Below are 17,866 nucleotides of genomic sequence, written 5' to 3'. Positions count from 1 at the left end.
TAAAGGACAGCAGAGTATATAGGGGGCAGCAGTGTATATAGGGGTACCAGAGTATATAAGGGCAACAGGGTATGTAGGAGGCAGCAGGGTATACAGGGGCAGCAGGGTATATAAGGGGCAGCAGGGTATATAGGAGGCAGCATGTTATATAAGGGGCAGCAGGGTATATAAGGTGAAGTAGGGTTTATTTGGCAGCAGGGTATATAAGGGGCAGCATGATATATAGGGGCAGCACAGATATCTTCATTTCATCTGTTCTACTTTAATATTGAACACACAGTTTTACAAAGAGACATAAACACACAAACACACACACACACACACACACACACACACACACACACACACACACACACACACACACACACACACACACACACACACACACACACACACACACACACACACACACACTGTAACATATACAAACACAGAGACAAATAAATACTCACCATCTCTCCTTGCTGACAGGATCACAGGCTTCTTGATTAGCTGTGGGCAGAGCTTCCTCCTCTGATCTCGCTCCTCTGCTCTTATTTACTTCGTGTGTGTAACTAAGAGTAGAGCACAGAGTAGAGGCAGAGCCCAGTGGTGCCCCCTACATGCTGGGAGGGTGCAGCGCCCTGTATGCTGGCACAGCTCACACACCCCTAAGGCCGGCCATGTTCCTGTGTAAACAGGGCAACGATCAGCTGATAAACAAGCAAACGGTCATTCCTCGGCTGAACGCATCTTTTATGCAGCACTAAATATTATCTTTGTCGGCAGCACATCTCCCTGTGTAAAGAGGGAGATGTGCTGCCGATATGATAGAAATGCATGGGGACAAGCGATCATCATAATGATCACTTGTCCCCATACGCGTAATTTCTCCTTGCGAAAGGAACAGCCCGTCAATTAGCTGTCTCGTTGATCGGCGCTCCTTTTCACGGCCCATATTGGCCCCCTATAAAAGAACTGTCTGTATCATTATTTAGCAAGATCTGAGTTGGAACTTTTATACTGTGTGTAAACTCAGCCTAAGAGGTCCCACGGTGACTGTATTGCCCAAAAGCCCACGTAAACTTTGACTAGATGATACTTCCCCCCCTGTTTTTCTTTGAGCATATTTTAGCGCAGTTTTGGTTTGATATAACACCCAATTTCTAATTGCACTCCAAATTCATTCCTTTTAAAACGCAATAAATTCTTCTATTATAATTGTGGTTGTACTCTTGCGACTAAAATTACGCCCAGAAAGGCCCTGCATGGCCTGAATGTTGCCTCTTTGCCTATATATCTAAATAAATGGTAAGTTCTACTGGATGTCTGGTGCCTTGGAAATTTGAATATTGGTAATGCATGTCAGTAAAGAGGAGTACCGCACCAAGCTACGCATTGACCAAGGAAGGGAGATCTCGCCATTGCACCCACAGTCCTCCTTTTTTTCTACATTACCTATTTGAAATGTAATCAAGAGGCTGTACTATACTATAGCTAATTGTTTGCCTTTTTATTTTAGACATCCTTCCCGGCTTCAGTCTGCGGAATCACTTCTGCCAATGTCACCAGATGAATATGATGATCTAAAAAAGCTAGTTGGAGAAGCTGAAATTGAAATTGTACGTTATATATAAGGAAATTCTGTTTTATGATATTTCTTACATATTCCTCATATGATACCATTGGAGTTAATATTCCAAATGTATTATGTATGCTGCTGAGCCCTATTCAAGTACACAGCCCATGGACAAGGCTGGTGCTGTTTCTGAAGAAAACAATGTATAAGTAATTTGTAATCTTATAAAACGATTTATCATTTTAGGGTGGATTCTCACATGGTGTAATTTTAAGCCACTGCGAATCCGCCACAAAATCGGCATGTTTTACCTGTGGATTTTGATGCGGGTATGCTATTGAATTATGGTGGAGTTCAACCTTTGCATTGTCCATCCTAAATACAATGCCTAAATGTCCACAGCAAAATTTCCCCTTTTGGAATGGCCCATTCTGGGAGTAATTATGTTTTCTTTATCATACAATTTTTTCCCCTCTTTTTGTGCCACTCTCACTCTCAGGGGTTTCTGCATATTTTTTGCGCATCTGTTAGCCAGGCCAATTTTGACACTTCTGACATGTACAAATAAAACCTGGATCATAGAATAATTTGCCCCTATTACCATATATTTTTCTAAAACTCGACAACACAGCACGTAGTTAAAATGCCACCAAGAACTTAACGTTCACGAAAACCTTCATACTTAGTTACATAGTATGGATGAAAAAATACATATGTTAGACCAAGGGATGGGAGAAACAATACAACTTTGTTTTACCTCTATTAATCCAGAGGTAGGTTATAAAAAAAAAAAAGCAAATAAATATAAAAGTTACCCATAAGGCATTAACCAATCTTCCCTAAAAAAGAAAAATTCCCTCCTGATCCAAAGTGGAAATCTGACTGGATCAACAATCAAACCGGAATTCTATACTTTGACATAGGCACTGATATTTATTTTACCATATGTTTTGTATAGGCCATTCATATACTTCTTATAATTTTGCACACATTGGCGGTGCATAAAAATATTCATATGTGGATCTAATACTTCATTGAAATCCCTACCCAAGATAATCCATTTATAGACGATAGAACAGAGAAAATAGGGGGGGGGGGGGATAAGAAAATCTTAAAAACATATGAAATATTGGCATTAACACATTAAAAACCTAGCTATAAAAAGAAAGAAATACATAAGAGAACAGTACACACTTTAGGCTTAGTGGGCTACGGGTAATTGTATGACCATACTGGGAGGCAACGAAGTCAGAAGTTTGCAAATATAGGGTTGTCCCAAGAGTCCGGCACTGTGCCTCTGTATCCTGCCTGTTTATGTATCTCCTCTAGGCAGCAAATTTACCCCTAGATCTTGGCATAAATGTGATGTGGCATTCCAATTATACACTGGAACAGGATCTGAGAAATGAATGGCTGTGCCCATGCTGAAAAGTAGAGAGTCTTCAGAGTGAGAAGAGAGAGTGCTGAGTTGCAGCGATTATCTTCAGGCGCCATGTTGGATCCAAAGGTACTTGCAGAATTCAGAGCACTAGGACTGATAAACTGCTGAATATTGTTGGAATCACCCTCTGGGCAAGGCCAATGATACAAAATATGCAGGGAAATGCAGGAGCTCGCCATGCTATTAGCAAGCCAAGTTTAATACAATCTTAGATGATTATGCAATGACATTTGAGTCATACAAGATCCAGTTCCAGGATTTTGCTTAAAGCATTTATTGATCCTTAAAGATGTTCGTCCACAAGATGTCACAGGCATGTCAGTGCTGGTTGGAGGTAGAATATGCATTCAATCTAGATAATGCCTTCCAGGTAAGCACATCTGTGTTTGGGACATGCTCACTTAACCCCTATACGACCACAAACAGTGTTTGTACACCGTAAGGGAAGGGTGGTTGTATGGAGTGGGCTCATGGGCTAAGCCCGTTCCATACGCTGCAGGTTTCAGATGTATATTATAGCGGACACCTACTCTTACTGCTGGGATTGGAGATTACTCTGATCCCAGCTGTTTAACCACTTAGATGCTGCGGTTAATAGCGGGAGACACCCCTTCCCCTGTGATGCGATCGAGGGGTGCAAATGGTTGTCATGGTAGTCTGGGGGCCTAATGAAGATCTGCCAGCTTTCTGCTCCTATTAAGCTCTGTCAGGGGGCTTAATTGGAGCCTGTAAAAATCACGATATACTGCAATAAGTTAGTATATTGTGCAAGTGATTCAATGATCGCTGGTTCAAGTTTTCTAGGGGGGACTAATGAAAAAAAGTAAAGAAGCAGTTCAATAAAGATTTTATATACAAAAAACATAAATAGCTGACATTATATGGTACATTAAATTGTGCCAGTAAGAACTACAAAGTGTCCTGCAAAAAAAAAAATTGCCCTCATATAGCAAGGGAAAGGGAAGACGGAAAACTGAAAAAAATTTGGCCTGGTCATTAACCCCTTAACGACCACGGTATAGTGTGTTCACGGTAGTTCTTATGAAATGTCGCCTTTTCACGTCGGCACTTCAGAAGAAGTTTTCCTGCATTGGGCAGGGTACTCCTGAATCCCAGGTCATATTTAACCCCTCAGAAGAGGTGCTCAATAGTAGATAGTAGATAGCGCCACCCACCTGTGTATAGCACCACCCCCCTGTAGATAGCAACATCCCATCTGCAGATAGAGCCACCCCATGCAGATAGCGCCACTTCCCCTGTAGATAGTGCCACTCGCTCTGTATGTATCAGCACCCCCCCCCTGTAATTGGCACCCCCTTCCTGTAAATAGCACCACTGTAGGTGTGGAGTCCATCTGGCTGGGGATTCCGCTCCTAGAGGGAGCCCCTGATGTCTCTGTCCATATATGGAGAGTGATGTTAGGGGCTAACTCTAAAAGCGGAATCCCCTGCCTCAGCGTCGGCAGCGTTGTGGCTGGGGATTCCGCTCCAGGAGAGGCCCCTGGCATCACTGTCCATATATGGATACTGACCAGAGGGCTTTTCCAGTAGCGGATCCCCGGCACAGTGCGATCTGACACCAGGGATTCCGCTACTAGAGAGAGCCGCTGACGTCACTGTCCATATATGGATAGTGAAGCCAGGTGCTTCTACAGCAGCAGAATCCCCAGTCAGAGTGTCAGCTCCTAGAGAGAGCCTCTGACTGTGGAGAGTGACGTCAGGGCCTCTCTCTAGAAGTGGGATCCTCGGCACAGAGCTCATTTTCCAGGCAAACTTCCTTTTAAAAGGTCACCAAACACAAATAGCAGCACTGCAAAACTAGTTTTTTTTAAGCAAAATTAAATGGCATAATGGTCATATAAAGTCACATAAAAGCGTATCACGCCAGATTGAAGTCCAACACTAGGTTTCCCTGTGACAGCTTCAGAGACATACTAGGCAGGAGTATTGGTATAAGTTTGAATAACTGCATTGACAAAAAAGGTATGCGCACCTACAAATTTATACATTCAGGGAAGTATTTCACAAGCAGCGTCACTAATACGTAATTGGAGATCTATGACTTTATCAACTGGTGTTTGCGGGGGGTAGGTGGCTACAAGGCCACCTGAATGGAATATATTGGTAAGCCCATTCCGGAATTCTGCAGGAGAACTGGTGAGCACATTTTGGACATCTCAAAAGCAAAGAGCACCCCATTGGCTAGACACATAAATAATCTATAATCACGGTGATCCAAATTGTGTTAGATTCATGGGGATTGAGGTGGTAAAACCAACTAGGAGGAGATGGAACTGGAACAAAAGGGTTCTACAGAAAGAGATATGTTGGATTTTTAACTTAAACAATGTTGCATCGGGGTTCTGAATGAGCAACTGAATTTTAGTTGCTTTATCTGACACATGCATGACCCTGTCCTTCTTAGACCTGACAGGAACTATGTATGGATAACCGGGCACCCAGGAGCAGGACACCCTCAGTAACTATACACCCTAGATTAGGAGACCTTTAGTTGTGACTGTTCGCCCCACAATATCGTCCATATCCAACCCTCCTATCGGTATGTATAATATACACCCAACAAACCCCCTCCCCCTATGATATGCACTTATCATATTCCTGGCACACACCACAATATGTGTAATAAGGATCAGTAACAATAAGTGCATGTTCGGTTTATATATTATCGGCTTCCAACAGTATGTCAAAAAGTACTAGAGGGATTTGTGGATATCTTTTATTAGGACCCTTCCCTTCAGGATAATACAGCCTGGATCTATAAAATGTTGCAGGTCTTCAGTTCGGTCAGTAAAAAAAAATGACCAGGACAGGGCGTTTGCTTTGGTATTCTTCTTGGCAGGACAAAATGTGTAGCACAAAAATTAAACCGGGCAAAGAAGAGTGTCCATATACCCTGGCGTGTGTCATGAAGGGTCTGTGGACCCACTGGGCCGTACCACCTTGGCGGTAAGGCAGCTGGCCAACAGAGCGCAGGTCTGAGTCTATAGGATATAGGGTACCTGTGGCAGCACGGACAGTAGCTTTGCAGGAACTAGGCAGCAGATGGACGTCAGGCGTGGGGAGGCAGAGAAGCGTGGTATTCAGCACAGCACGACTATAGCAAGCACGGCACTAGATGGGGATACAGGTACAGGAACAGGAAACACTGGTAGCAGGAAACACTAGGGGACCATTTGCATAGACAGACTAAGGAAACACAACAATGCTCAGGCATAGAACTAGGGGCTGGATCCCTCTTATAGTCCAGGGTACTCATGGGTCAACGTTTGTCCATGAGGTCCAATGCGCGCGATCCGGGATCCGGCTGAGGAGGAAGCTGGGGCCAGCACTTGCCGACTCATAGCTGCGGCTGTCAGGGTGAGGTTGGAGCTGACAGCCCGCAGCCACGGACATTACAGTATCCCCCCTCTTACACCCCCTCTTCTTGGGGCCAGAGCGAGAGAGAAACTTCTTCAGAAGAGTAGGGGCATTGAGGTTCTCCTCTGGCTCCCAGGACCTCTCTTCGGGGCCGAACCCCCTCCAATACACCAAATAAAAAGTCTTTCCTCTCACTCTCTTGGTGTCCAAGATCTCCTTGACCTCAAAGATGTCTGAGGGGCCGCTGGAGGCAACCGCAGGGCTGGGAGTCTTGGAATAGTGGTTTAGGATCACCGGTTTCAGGAGGGAGACATGGAAGGAGTTGGGAATCCTGAGGGTAGGAGGCAGCTGAAGCTTGTAGGCGACAGGGTTGATCTGTTGCAGGACCTGAGGAACCTGGGGGCAAATTTACATGATGGCACCCTCAGTCGGATATTCCTAGACGACAGCCAGACCTTAGTGCCAGAAAGAAACCAAGGAGGCTCTCTTCTCCTTGTGTCAGCCTTTCGTTTCATGTGGTCCACTGCCATTAGGATGGAGGATCGAGTCTGCTGCCAGATCTGCAAAAAGTCTCTAAACGTGGAGTCAGCTGCAGGTACCTCGGATGTATCAGGCACCGGAAGAGGAATTCATGGATGCTGGCCATAGACAATGCAGAACGGTGTATTCCTAGTAGACTCACTGGTGTGATTGTTGCAGGAGAACTCCACCCATTGGAGCAGCTGCACCCAGTCATCATGCTGTTTGGAGATAAAGTGGCATAGGTAGTTCTCCAAAATCTGGTTAATCCTCTCGACCTGACCATTAGACTGAGGATGGTAGGCAGAGGAAAAGTCCAACTCCACGCCAATAAGTCTGCAGAGGGCTCTCCAGAACCTCAAGGTAAACTGAACCCCCCGATCAGACACAATATGCTGTGGCAAGCCGTGCAGGCGAAAGATATGTTGAATAAATAATTTGGCCAACTGAGGAGCAGAAGGAAGACCGGTCAGAGGAACGAAGTGGGCCATCTTCGAAAATCACCTCCCAGACAGCACTGCATCCAGCAGAGAGAGGCAGGTCCGTGATAAAGTCCATCGCTATATGCTGCCAGGGACAATTGGGCACAGACAATGGCTGGAGCAGGCCAGCAGGTCTGGAGTGGGTGGCCTTGTTGGCTGCACATACAGCACAGGAAGAATCTAAGTCCACAATATCCTTGGGCAGAGTGGGCCACCAGAAATGACGAGCAATCACATGCTGTGCCGTGACCTGCCAGTCTAGAGGAGTGACCCCAGCGGAGGATTCTTCCACAATCAGCCAGGCGCACAAAAGTCCTCCCAGGGGGAATGTCCCCAATCTGCAGGGGATTGACCGAGACAATGCAGGATGCATCGATAATATTCTGTGGATTCTCAATGGTGTCTTCTGTCTCGAAAGACCTGGACAAGGCGTCGGCCCTCACATTCTTGTCAGCCGGGCGATAATGAAGCTCAAACAGAAACCTTGCAAAGAACAGTGACCCCCTGGCCTGACGAAGGTTCAGCCTTTGGGCCGTCTGGAGGTAGGTCCGATTCTTGTGGTCCGTAAAAATCAAGATTGGGTGAGCTGCGCCCTCTAGTAGATGTCTTCACTCTTCCAGAGCCAATTTGATGGCCAGTAACTCCCGATCTCCAATCGAGTAGTTGCGTTCTGCGGAAGAGAAGAGCTTAGAGAAGTATCCACATACCCTTGACTTGTCCTTGGGACCTCTCTGGAACAGGAGTGCACCAGCACCGACAGAGGATGCGTCCACCTCCAACGAGAACTGTAGGGAAACGTCTGGATGATGGAGGATAGAGGCTGACGTGAAGGCACTCTTCAGGCTGTTGAATGCGGACTCTGCCTTGGGAGTCCCCACCTTGGCGTTCATACCCTTCTTAGTAAGTTTAGAGATGGGAGAAGTCAGTGAGGAGAAGTTTGGAATAAACTGCCTGTAAAAGTTAGCAAATCCCAAAAAGCGCTGTATGGCCCTCAAGCCTTGAGGACATGGCCACTCCAGGACAGACTTTACCTTCTCAGGGTCCATCTCGATCTCTCAATTCGAGACGATGTATCCCAGGAAGGGTAGAGCATCCTTGTCAAATACGCACTTCTCCAACTTGGCGTACAGACGATTCTGCCTTAACCGTAGCAGAACCTGACAGACATGTCTCTGGTGCGTCACAGGATCTGGGGAGAAAATCAAGGTAGACTACAACACAAACATAGAGGAGGTCACGGAAAATGTCATTCACAAACTCCTGGAAGACCGCGGGATCATTACATAGGCAGAAGGGCATTACTAGATACTCATAGTGTCCATCTCGAGTGTTAAATGCAGTCTTCCATTCATAGCCCTGACGAATCTAGATCAGGCTGTAAGCCACACGCAGGTCTAGTTTATAAAAAAAATTTGCACCATGTATTCGATCAAACAGTTTGGAGATCAGTGGCAATGGATATTTAGTCTTCACCGTGATCTGGTTAAGACCACGGTAGTCGATGCAAGGACGAAGAGAGCCATCTTTCTTTTTGACGAAGAAGAACCCGGCTCCTGCCGGGGAGGAAGACTTTCGTATGAAGCCCCTTTCTAGGTTCTCTTTCACATAGGAGGACATGGACAGAGTCTCTGGCAAGGAGAGAGGATATACCCTACCAAGGGATGCACCAGGTATCAGTTCAATAGGGCAGTCATACTCCCGATGTGGAGGCAAAGTCTCCGCCTCCCTCTTGCTGAAGACGTCCGAAAAGGCAGCATAATGACCCGGCAATCCTGCCAATGACAGAGGCAGCAAAGGCTGAGCCGAATGAATCCTCACCAGGCAACGACCTTGACACTCAGGGCCCCACTGAAGAACCTCTCCAGAACGCCAGTCCAGAACTTGAGCATGTAGACGGAGCCAAGGCAGACCAAGCAACATGGGGTTAGCATCTTTGGGCAGGACATAGAAAGGCAGAAGTTCGGAGTGAAGAGTTCCCACTTGGAGCCTCAGCGGCTTGGTCACCGCTAAAACCGGGTCTGGCAGAGGTAGTCCATTTACTGAAGCAACTGTCAACGGGCTCTCAAGGAGGGTGGTGGGCAATTGCAGAAGGTCCACCAGATCTCTGCGGATAAAATTAGCAGCGGAACCAGAGTCCAGATACGCAGAGGCCTTATGCGTTCTCTCGCCGGACACCATAGTCACGGGTATGGACAATTTAGACGGAAGTCCATCTTTACCCAGGGTCGTCACTCCAGGCAACCCTAGGTTTTGGGATTTTTGGGGGCACAGGCGCACCAGATGGCCATCGAGGCCGCAATAAAGACAGAGTCCAGACGTGCGTCTGCGTTGTCTCTCCTGGCTGGATAACTTATACTGATCCGTTATTACCGACTTCTTAGGAGGATCGGCATCTGAGGACAGAAGGGGTTGCTGCAACGTAGGGACCAGACTAGGAAGGGCTCCCTCCCGTTGAAGCTCTTGGTGGCGTTCACGATTACGGGATCCGGCAGAGGTGAGTGGACGCGAGCGCTGGCATCTCCTGAGGAGGAGGCTGGGGCCAGTGCTTGCCGACTCGTGGCTGCGGCTGTCATAGGGAGGTTGGAGCTGGCAGCCCGCAGCCACGGACATTACAGCATGGCTTCAAGCGCTGTGAGAACTGTAGGTATACCAAATTTTTATGATAGTAAAAATTATTACAGGATGTTTTGACCCTTCAAGCAGATGTTTCCAATCTTCCAGTGCCATCTTAACGGCTAGCAGCTCCCATCTCCTATAGTATAGTTCCTCTTGGCAGGAGAAAATAATTATGAGAACAAGCTACAGGTTACAGTCCTGCAGCTAGGACTCTTGCATCAGGAATGCACTGGTACCAATAGAAGAGGCATCCACCTCTAAGAAGAATTGTTTGGAGACATCTGGGTATTTGCATGATAGGTGAAGCAGCAAAGGATTCATTTAACTAAAGGAAAATCTTCAGGAGTAATTTCCAACTCTTGGCATATAATCCCTTCTTTGGTAGGGCTTTTATTGGAGCCAGCAACGAGGAGAAAGGAGAAATCATATATATCATGTTGTAAGCTCTGCGCAGATCCAATTTGAAGTGAAGATCTTAGTTCCACGTATCCTGTCGAAAACTTCAGTAATCAACGATTGCAGGTAAATGTTTTTTACTGTGATCTTGTTAAGACCACCATAGACTATGCATGGATAAAGAGACCTATGCTTTTTTTGAACAAAGAAAAATTTGGCTCCGACTGGAGAAGAGGACTTCCTGATAAACCCCCTTTATAGGTATTCAGACAAGGCTTGAGTTTCTGGGAGAGATAGCGGTCCTATGGAGACGGGTTCAACGCTCACCACGCAATATGTATGGCAGCTGAAGAACCTGGCCAGAAATACAGTCAAGGACTGGGGCATGTTGCCATAGCCAGGGTAGTCCCGGAGGCGAAGGGTTAATGGATACTGGTGATACGTAGAAGATTTGCTCTGAATGAAGCACTCCCACCTGCAGAGTCAGAGGCTGTGTGGCAAACAGAATGGGAACAGGAAGACGTTGTCCATCATTGGAAGCCACCGCTAAGGGTTTCTCAAGAAGAACAGTTAGTAGACTGAGACGAGTTACGGGGGCCTGATAGATAAAGTATCCTGCGGCACCACAGTCGAGATAGGCCTGAACAGTGGCAGACGTATTACCACAGGAAAACTTTACCGGCATAGTTAACTCCGGAGAGAGGCTCTCTCCACCTAGGGTGCCCCCCCCATTACCAACCCTATGTGTTGACGTTTCCAGACTTCAAAGGGCAGTTACGATCAAAGTGGCCTTCTCTACCACAATACATGCAGAAGTGGTCTGTACGCCATCGCTGGCGTTCCTGAACCGTGAGCTTAACACGATCAACCTTCTTAAGTTCTTTTCGAAGTCTGAGTGAGCAGAGTTCTCTGAAAGGAGAGTGACAGAAATTAAGAGACAATAATGGCTTTGAATTCCGAAGAGGACTGAAACCTAATCCAATGGTACCAGGATTTGAGGAATATAGCGTAGAGGCATTAAGATCCTCCATTCTCATGATCTCCTGTATTTTACCTAACCACATAGCAATCAACGGAGGGTTGGATTGTCTCCACAACACGGGAATACAGGCTCAAGCCGCATTCACCAAATGGTGCACCGCAGAGCACCTATACGTAGATAGAGGAATGTCACACAGATGGAGCAGGAAGAAGGCCAGCGAACAGTGGAGTGCAAAGTCCGTGAATTTGGAGGTGATACGCCACATTTCTGATCAGAAATCAATCAACTTCGGACATTCCCAATAGGTATGTAAGATTTTGCCCACATGGTCTCCACACCTTCAACACAGCGGTGAGACCGTAGGTATCAAGGCATGCAATCTGGAAGGCACTTTATACCAGTGCGATAGAATCTTAAACCCAGCCTCCTGAAATCTACTAGCCATGGAAGATTTATGAGTCATGGTGAGCAAACGATCTTTTTGCTCAGGAGTAAAAGTTAAACCTAAGTCTCTTTCCCAACTCGACAAATAGGAAGGCGTAGAGAGATTGGATGGGGAGTTTAGGAGGACATAAAGCCGGGATTGCATATGGCGTATCGTTCCCTTACCAGTGCAGAGATGTTCAAAGGGGTTTTGTCTCGGGAGTACTCTGATGGGTTTGGTAATGACGTGAGAAAATGTCATAGTTGGGTGACCTGCCGGGATGTGAAGGATTGAGGATCTGACAGAGATGCTAACATTTGACTAGACATCCAATTGCCATCCTGCAGGAAGCAGGAAATGAGCAGCATGACCCTATCAGCCACCATCCAGTGCTGAAAGGGACCTTGTTCTTCTTCAGGAGGAAATGCTGGGTTGCCCAATATGGGAAACAATGGGTAAGGGGATGGTGAAATGTCTTTCAGGGGAAAAATTTGAGACATGACCACCAAGGTGTGTCCAATAGTCAGATGTGTCCGTGCTGACAAGAGAACAAGTTTGCCTAGCTAGGGAAGTACCTCCATAGATACCCATTGTTTAACATCACTATGCCTTCACCAGTCAAGGGTTCGCGATAAATGGGAGGCCTGATGATATGAGGCAAAATCCGGGAGGCCAACACCACCCTCATATTTATCACGGAAAAGCATAGAACGGGCAATACGAGCCAGCTTCCCTGCCCAGATAAACCTGTGCAGTATGGAAAACAATGTTTGGAAAAAGGGGCGGGGAATGTGGACGGGCAGCGCTTGGAAGAGGTACAAAATCCAATGAAGGATGTTCATTTTAAAGATCGAACACCAGGTAAATGTGCCCGTCGTCCGGGAGTCTAGATTAGTCTTTATGCATTGAAGAAGCGGGGGGGGGGGGGGGTAATTCACTGCATAAAGGCGAGATAGATCTCTGGTAAGCAGGACACCCAAGTATTTGAGGGAGTCTCCTGCCCATTTAAAGGAGAAAGACCCAGTCAAATCCTACACTAGTGATTGTGGCAGGGAGATATTGAGAGCCTCCGACCTTTGGTAATTATTTTAAAGTTGGATAGTATCGAGTATCTATTCAGTTCCACAAGGGACAGGTTAGGCAAGGAAATCCTGGGGGAGGTAAGAAAAAAAGAGCAGGTCTTCCGCATATACTGCTACTTTGTGGAACATCCCACCTAGAAGAATGCCCACTATGTCCTGATTGGAGCGCACATGAGACAAGAAGGGCTCTAAGCATAAAATAAATATTAGAGAAGACAAAAGGCACCCCTGCCTCGTACAATTCAAGATAATAACTGGGGAGGAGAAATGACCATTAGCCTTGACCCTAAGGGGAGGAATAGAGACTCGATATTCATTGCATCATTTGGGTGCATAGTCCGATATACCGTAGGGTCGCCAAAATCAAATCCCAGTTGACCCTATCAAATGCTTTTTCTGCATCCGTGCACAGAAAGAATGTGGGCAGAGCTAAGGCAGTCGCTCTAACGACGCTTTTTGATGCTAACCCTATCTTTGCTTTTTGATGTTAAGTTACCTGACGCTTAATCTAACTACGCATTTTGACACTAACATCCTGGACGCTAAACCTAACTACGCTATTAGATATGAACTTCCCTGACGCTAAACCTAATTAGGCTGCTACAGATACTTACCTAAACTAAGTAATAAAAGGGGGCTTTTTATATTTCTTAGTTTAGTTTTTTTCTCACATTTGGCACTGAAGGCAGATCAGTGATATGGTAATCATCAGAGTGAATCAAGGAAGTAAATGGGAGGGTAAACAGGGGTATGGAGGCAATCACATGCAATCTGGTACAGAAAAAAGCCAATAAAACATTATTTTCACTGCAGCTACTCTCTCACATACCCGCTCTGAATGACTCCTTCAGAGCTAATGGAACAAATTGGGGTCTGATGTCAGCCATAGCTGTTAATGGTCCGTCAGCACTGACTGACGAACTGCAGGGATTGCAGAGACAGGACCACAGCAAAAAGGCTTCTGTGATAGGCTGCTGTCTAGAACATCAGACATCACAGCTCTGTCACAATTAGAATGAAATTGGTGACAGGTTATTGTGGCACCATATTATTATGATGCTTATTATGATCTTTGCGTTAACTACCTTTCCACCATGATGTACAAATGAAGCCTGTACTGACCATGACAGCATGAGAACCAAGCAGCGCTGTCAGCAAATTATAAATCATGTGGTTGGTAGTTGGGGTACTTATTATTCATACTGCCAAGTGGCTCATGCCAGTGCTGTTTGGTCATAGCTAGCACAGGCGTCAGCTTAGGCCTAGTAGAAGAGAGAAAGGGAAGTCTGGATTGCTGGGTGTTCAGGTAAGTAAGGCTTTGAATTCACTCTTTGCTTTGATCTACCCTTTTCAAATATTGTCAAATAGAAATAGGCAGGTAAAATACAAAGACCTTGTCTATTTTGTGGTGGCTTTTTATGTCCTCTAAAAATCAGAACCTAAAACAGAAATAAACGAAAACAGCCGGAGGAACAGGGGTTTCGGGTGGTTCCCTAACTTTCATAACAAGGAACTGACCACACGTCTCCACTTAAGTGGACTGCAGAACCCTTTACTATGATATGCCTTAGTAAATGTGGGCCATTTATTTTAAATCATAAATATAGAACTTAAAACATTAAAAGATACTCGTTGTTTTTTTGTGCCTTATTGAAGCCCCATCTGTGTAGCAAAAAGACAAAAATAAATTATGCTAGAGTATAAAACAAAAATAAATATTTACCATTAGGCCACTTTCACACAACCGTATTTTGCTTCAGTACTTGTAAGCCAAAACTAGGAATGGGTCCAAAACATGGAAGAGGTGCAAATCTTTCCATTATACTTTTTCTCTGTAGGTTCCACTCTTGGTTTTGGCTAATAAGTACTGTTGCAAAACACTGACCAAAATACTACTGTGTGAAAATGGCCTAAGAAAGTGTCATTCTAAAAGGTGAACATTTCCTGTGGGCATTTAGTCATTTCAAGGGCTTGAACCTGAGAGGGTTAAAGCAGAAAGCAGTGCAGCAAAAACAATGACAAGTCACCAGAGCAAGATGGCAAACACACCTGTGTTCTTCAGGAATTAATTATTTATGCAGCTTTCTACAGCGCCATTTGTGTATGTACACTTGTGAGTCTTCTCTTTCGTTTATCCTTTTATCTATTTCTAGTTTGGGCTAAAACAAAAACTGCATCAAAATGCAAAGTTCCCTAAGACTGGATTCACGAATGCATTTTTGTGAAATAGCCAAAGCCAGGAGTGGATCCATATAGAGAGTACTATAAGGGTTTGTTCACACGGAGGAATTTTGCAGGAAAATTCTGCCTCCCGTTCATTTCAATGGGAGTCGGACGCTTCTTTTTCCCGCTACCTGATTATTTCAGATGGCGGGAAAAATAAGCGTCCTGCTCAATCTTCGGGCGGATTCTGCCCGAACCTCCCATTTATGTCATTGGTAGGGAGTAATACTGTAGTTCCGCGGCGGCTGTTGCGTAGGAACTAGTCATCCTTTATACTTTTTCTTCCTTTATAATCCACTCTTGGCTTTGTCTAAAGAAACATCATCAAACACTGCATGTGTAAATAGGGCCTAATAAAATGTATGACTATTAAACTTAGTTAAAGAGGCTGTCACCAGTTTAATACTTCTCTATCTCCTACCTAATCTAATAAATGCTTTGATGCTGATAACTACTGTGTTGTTGTTGTTTTTCTTTAACTTTTATTATTGAAAATGTTCTGATCATTTTTAGATTTATGCACATTTTTTCTAAATGCCCAACTGGGCGTTTTTTTTTCCATTTAACCAAGTGGACGTTGTAAAGAAAAGTGTAAAGAATAAAGCTGGGCATGAATGAAGTGAAGTGTATGACACTGATTGGTCAGCGTCATACACTTTTCTTTACAAAGCCCACTTGGTTAAACGAAAAACAAAACACCCAGTTGGGCATAAAGAAAAAATGTACATAAATCTAAAAATGATCAGAACTTTGTAAAAAATAAATGTTTTTGAAAAAAAACCATCACCGCAGTTATCAGTATCAAAGCATTTATTAGATTAGGTAGGAGATAGAAAAGTATTAAACTGGTGACAGAGCCTCTTTAAACAAGCAAATAAATGAACTTACGTTTTTTTTTTCTTTTTTCCATTTTGTCTTTTTAACAGATGCATTCCTACAACAACTAAACAGCTTCAATATCATCTTGGAACAAGGCTGCTTTGCAAGATAAACCATTTGAACCACAAATATGTGTTTTCAATTAATTAATGAGATTTATCTTTAAAGGCTGAGGACACACCTTAAGGGCATTTTTTTTCTCAAATGCCTGTATTTTTGGCTTTAAATAATTTTTACAATAGTTTTTTATGCAGAGCAGCAGCAGCTGGAAACTGAGCTGTCAGATGAGCGCTCTGACGGATTTTACTGAGAACGGCATTCTGCATCCTGCTGCAGAAGCCGAACAGTGGAAAATGTTTAATAAAACCCAATTGCAAAAATGAGATTTAGGCAAAAATACATGAATTTCGGTAAGAAAGAAATTCCCCCAAAGGTGTCCATAAGCCTTAAATATTCTTTGATTTTGTGTCAGTTAAAAAAAAAAAATCATATATTAGACAAATAGTATTTATTCAAAACTTACATAGTATAATCATACAAACATATACTATATGGCCAAAAGTATGTGGACACCTATATAGTTGTTGGATATTCCACTCCAAAACCATAGGCATTATGGGTGGAGTAGGGCACCCTTTTGCAGCCATAAAAGCCTCCAGTCTTCTGAGAAAGCTTCCCACAGGATTTTGTCTGTGGGACTAGGTGTCTATTCAGCGAAAAGAGCATCTGTGAGTTCAGGCACTGATATTGGATGTGAAAATCTGCTTTGCAATTGGCGTGTTTGATGGGGCGCTTTGCGGGCCACTCGACAGTTGGAAGTTTGAAGCATAACAATTGTTTTAAACGTCTTTGTATGCTGTATCATTAACAATACCCCCACTGGAAATAACGGGCCTAGCCTAAACCCTGAAAACCAGCCCCAGACATATTTAAACCACAAAATTTTACAGTGGGCACTATGCATTCTGTTAGGTAGCTGCCTTTAGGCCAGGGGTCTCAAACTCGGCTGGGTAAGTGGGCCGCATATAGAAAAAATGGGAAGTTGACGGGGCAGTCCGGCGGCTCAGTTAGCACACATGTCAAGATTGGGCAGCCCCTTTTTAGATAGTGCCGCAGTGCCCTCTGTGGATGCTGCCGCAGTGCCCTCTGTGGATGCTGCCGCAGTGCCCTCTGTGGATGCTGCCGCAGTGCCCTCTGTGTATAATGCAACACACCCCTAGATAAGGCCACAGTGCCCTCTGTAGATAAGGCCACAGTGCCCTCTGTAGATAAGGCCACAGTGCCCTCTGTAGATAAGGCCACTGTGCCCTCTGTAGATAATGCAACACACCCCTAGATAATGCCAGTGTCCTCTTCAGATACTGTCACACACCCACTTGTAGATAACGCCACAGTGCCCTCTGTAGAGGCTGCCACAGTGCCCTCTGTAGAGGCTGCCACAGTGCCCTCTGTAGAGGCTGCCACAGTGCCCTCTGTAGAGGCTGCCACAGTGCCCTCTGTAGAGGCTGCCCCAGTGCCCTCTGTAGAGGCTGCCCCAGTGCCCTCTGTAGAGGCTGCCCCATTGATGTCAGGGGCTTGCCCAGAGCTGGAGTCCCAGGCAGAGCGCTAGTAGGCTCTTCCTGGGACTCCAGCTGTGCTCCTAACATCACTGGGACTCCTGCTCTGGGGAAGCCCCTGACATCATTGTCGACGTATGGACAGCGATGTCAGAGGCTTCCCCAGAGTCCCGGAGCAGAGCCGATAATAGCGCTCTGCCCGGGACTCCGCTCTGGGGAAGACCCTGACACACTGTCCATATATGGGCAGATATGTCAGGGAATTCCGCATCGTCCCGGAGCAGAGCCTATATTAGCGCTCTGCCCAGGACTCTGCTATGGGGAAGACCCT

General features: G+C 45.3%; 1 protein-coding gene across 2 annotated transcripts in view; it reads left to right on the top strand.

The window, feature by feature from the left end:
• Positions 1–17,391, top strand: part of STAT1 (signal transducer and activator of transcription 1) — a 1,010,933-nt gene extending 993,542 nt beyond the window's left edge. For both annotated transcript variants that reach the window (XM_075829995.1, XM_075829994.1), the window contains 2 exons: positions 1,502–1,601; positions 16,027–17,391. In XM_075829995.1, the coding sequence (XP_075686110.1) occupies positions 1,502–1,601; positions 16,027–16,047 (121 nt within the window). In that variant the 3' untranslated portion in view covers positions 16,048–17,391. The remainder of the gene's footprint in view (positions 1–1,501; positions 1,602–16,026) is intronic.
• Positions 17,392–17,866: the final 475 nt, after the last annotated feature.

This window comes from Rhinoderma darwinii, chromosome 6 (genome assembly GCF_050947455.1).
Source record: "Rhinoderma darwinii isolate aRhiDar2 chromosome 6, aRhiDar2.hap1, whole genome shotgun sequence".
Lineage (NCBI taxonomy): Eukaryota > Metazoa > Chordata > Amphibia > Anura > Rhinodermatidae > Rhinoderma > Rhinoderma darwinii.
The sequence above is the reverse complement of the archived record's forward strand: the minus strand, read 5'-3'. Positions and strand labels throughout refer to the sequence as shown.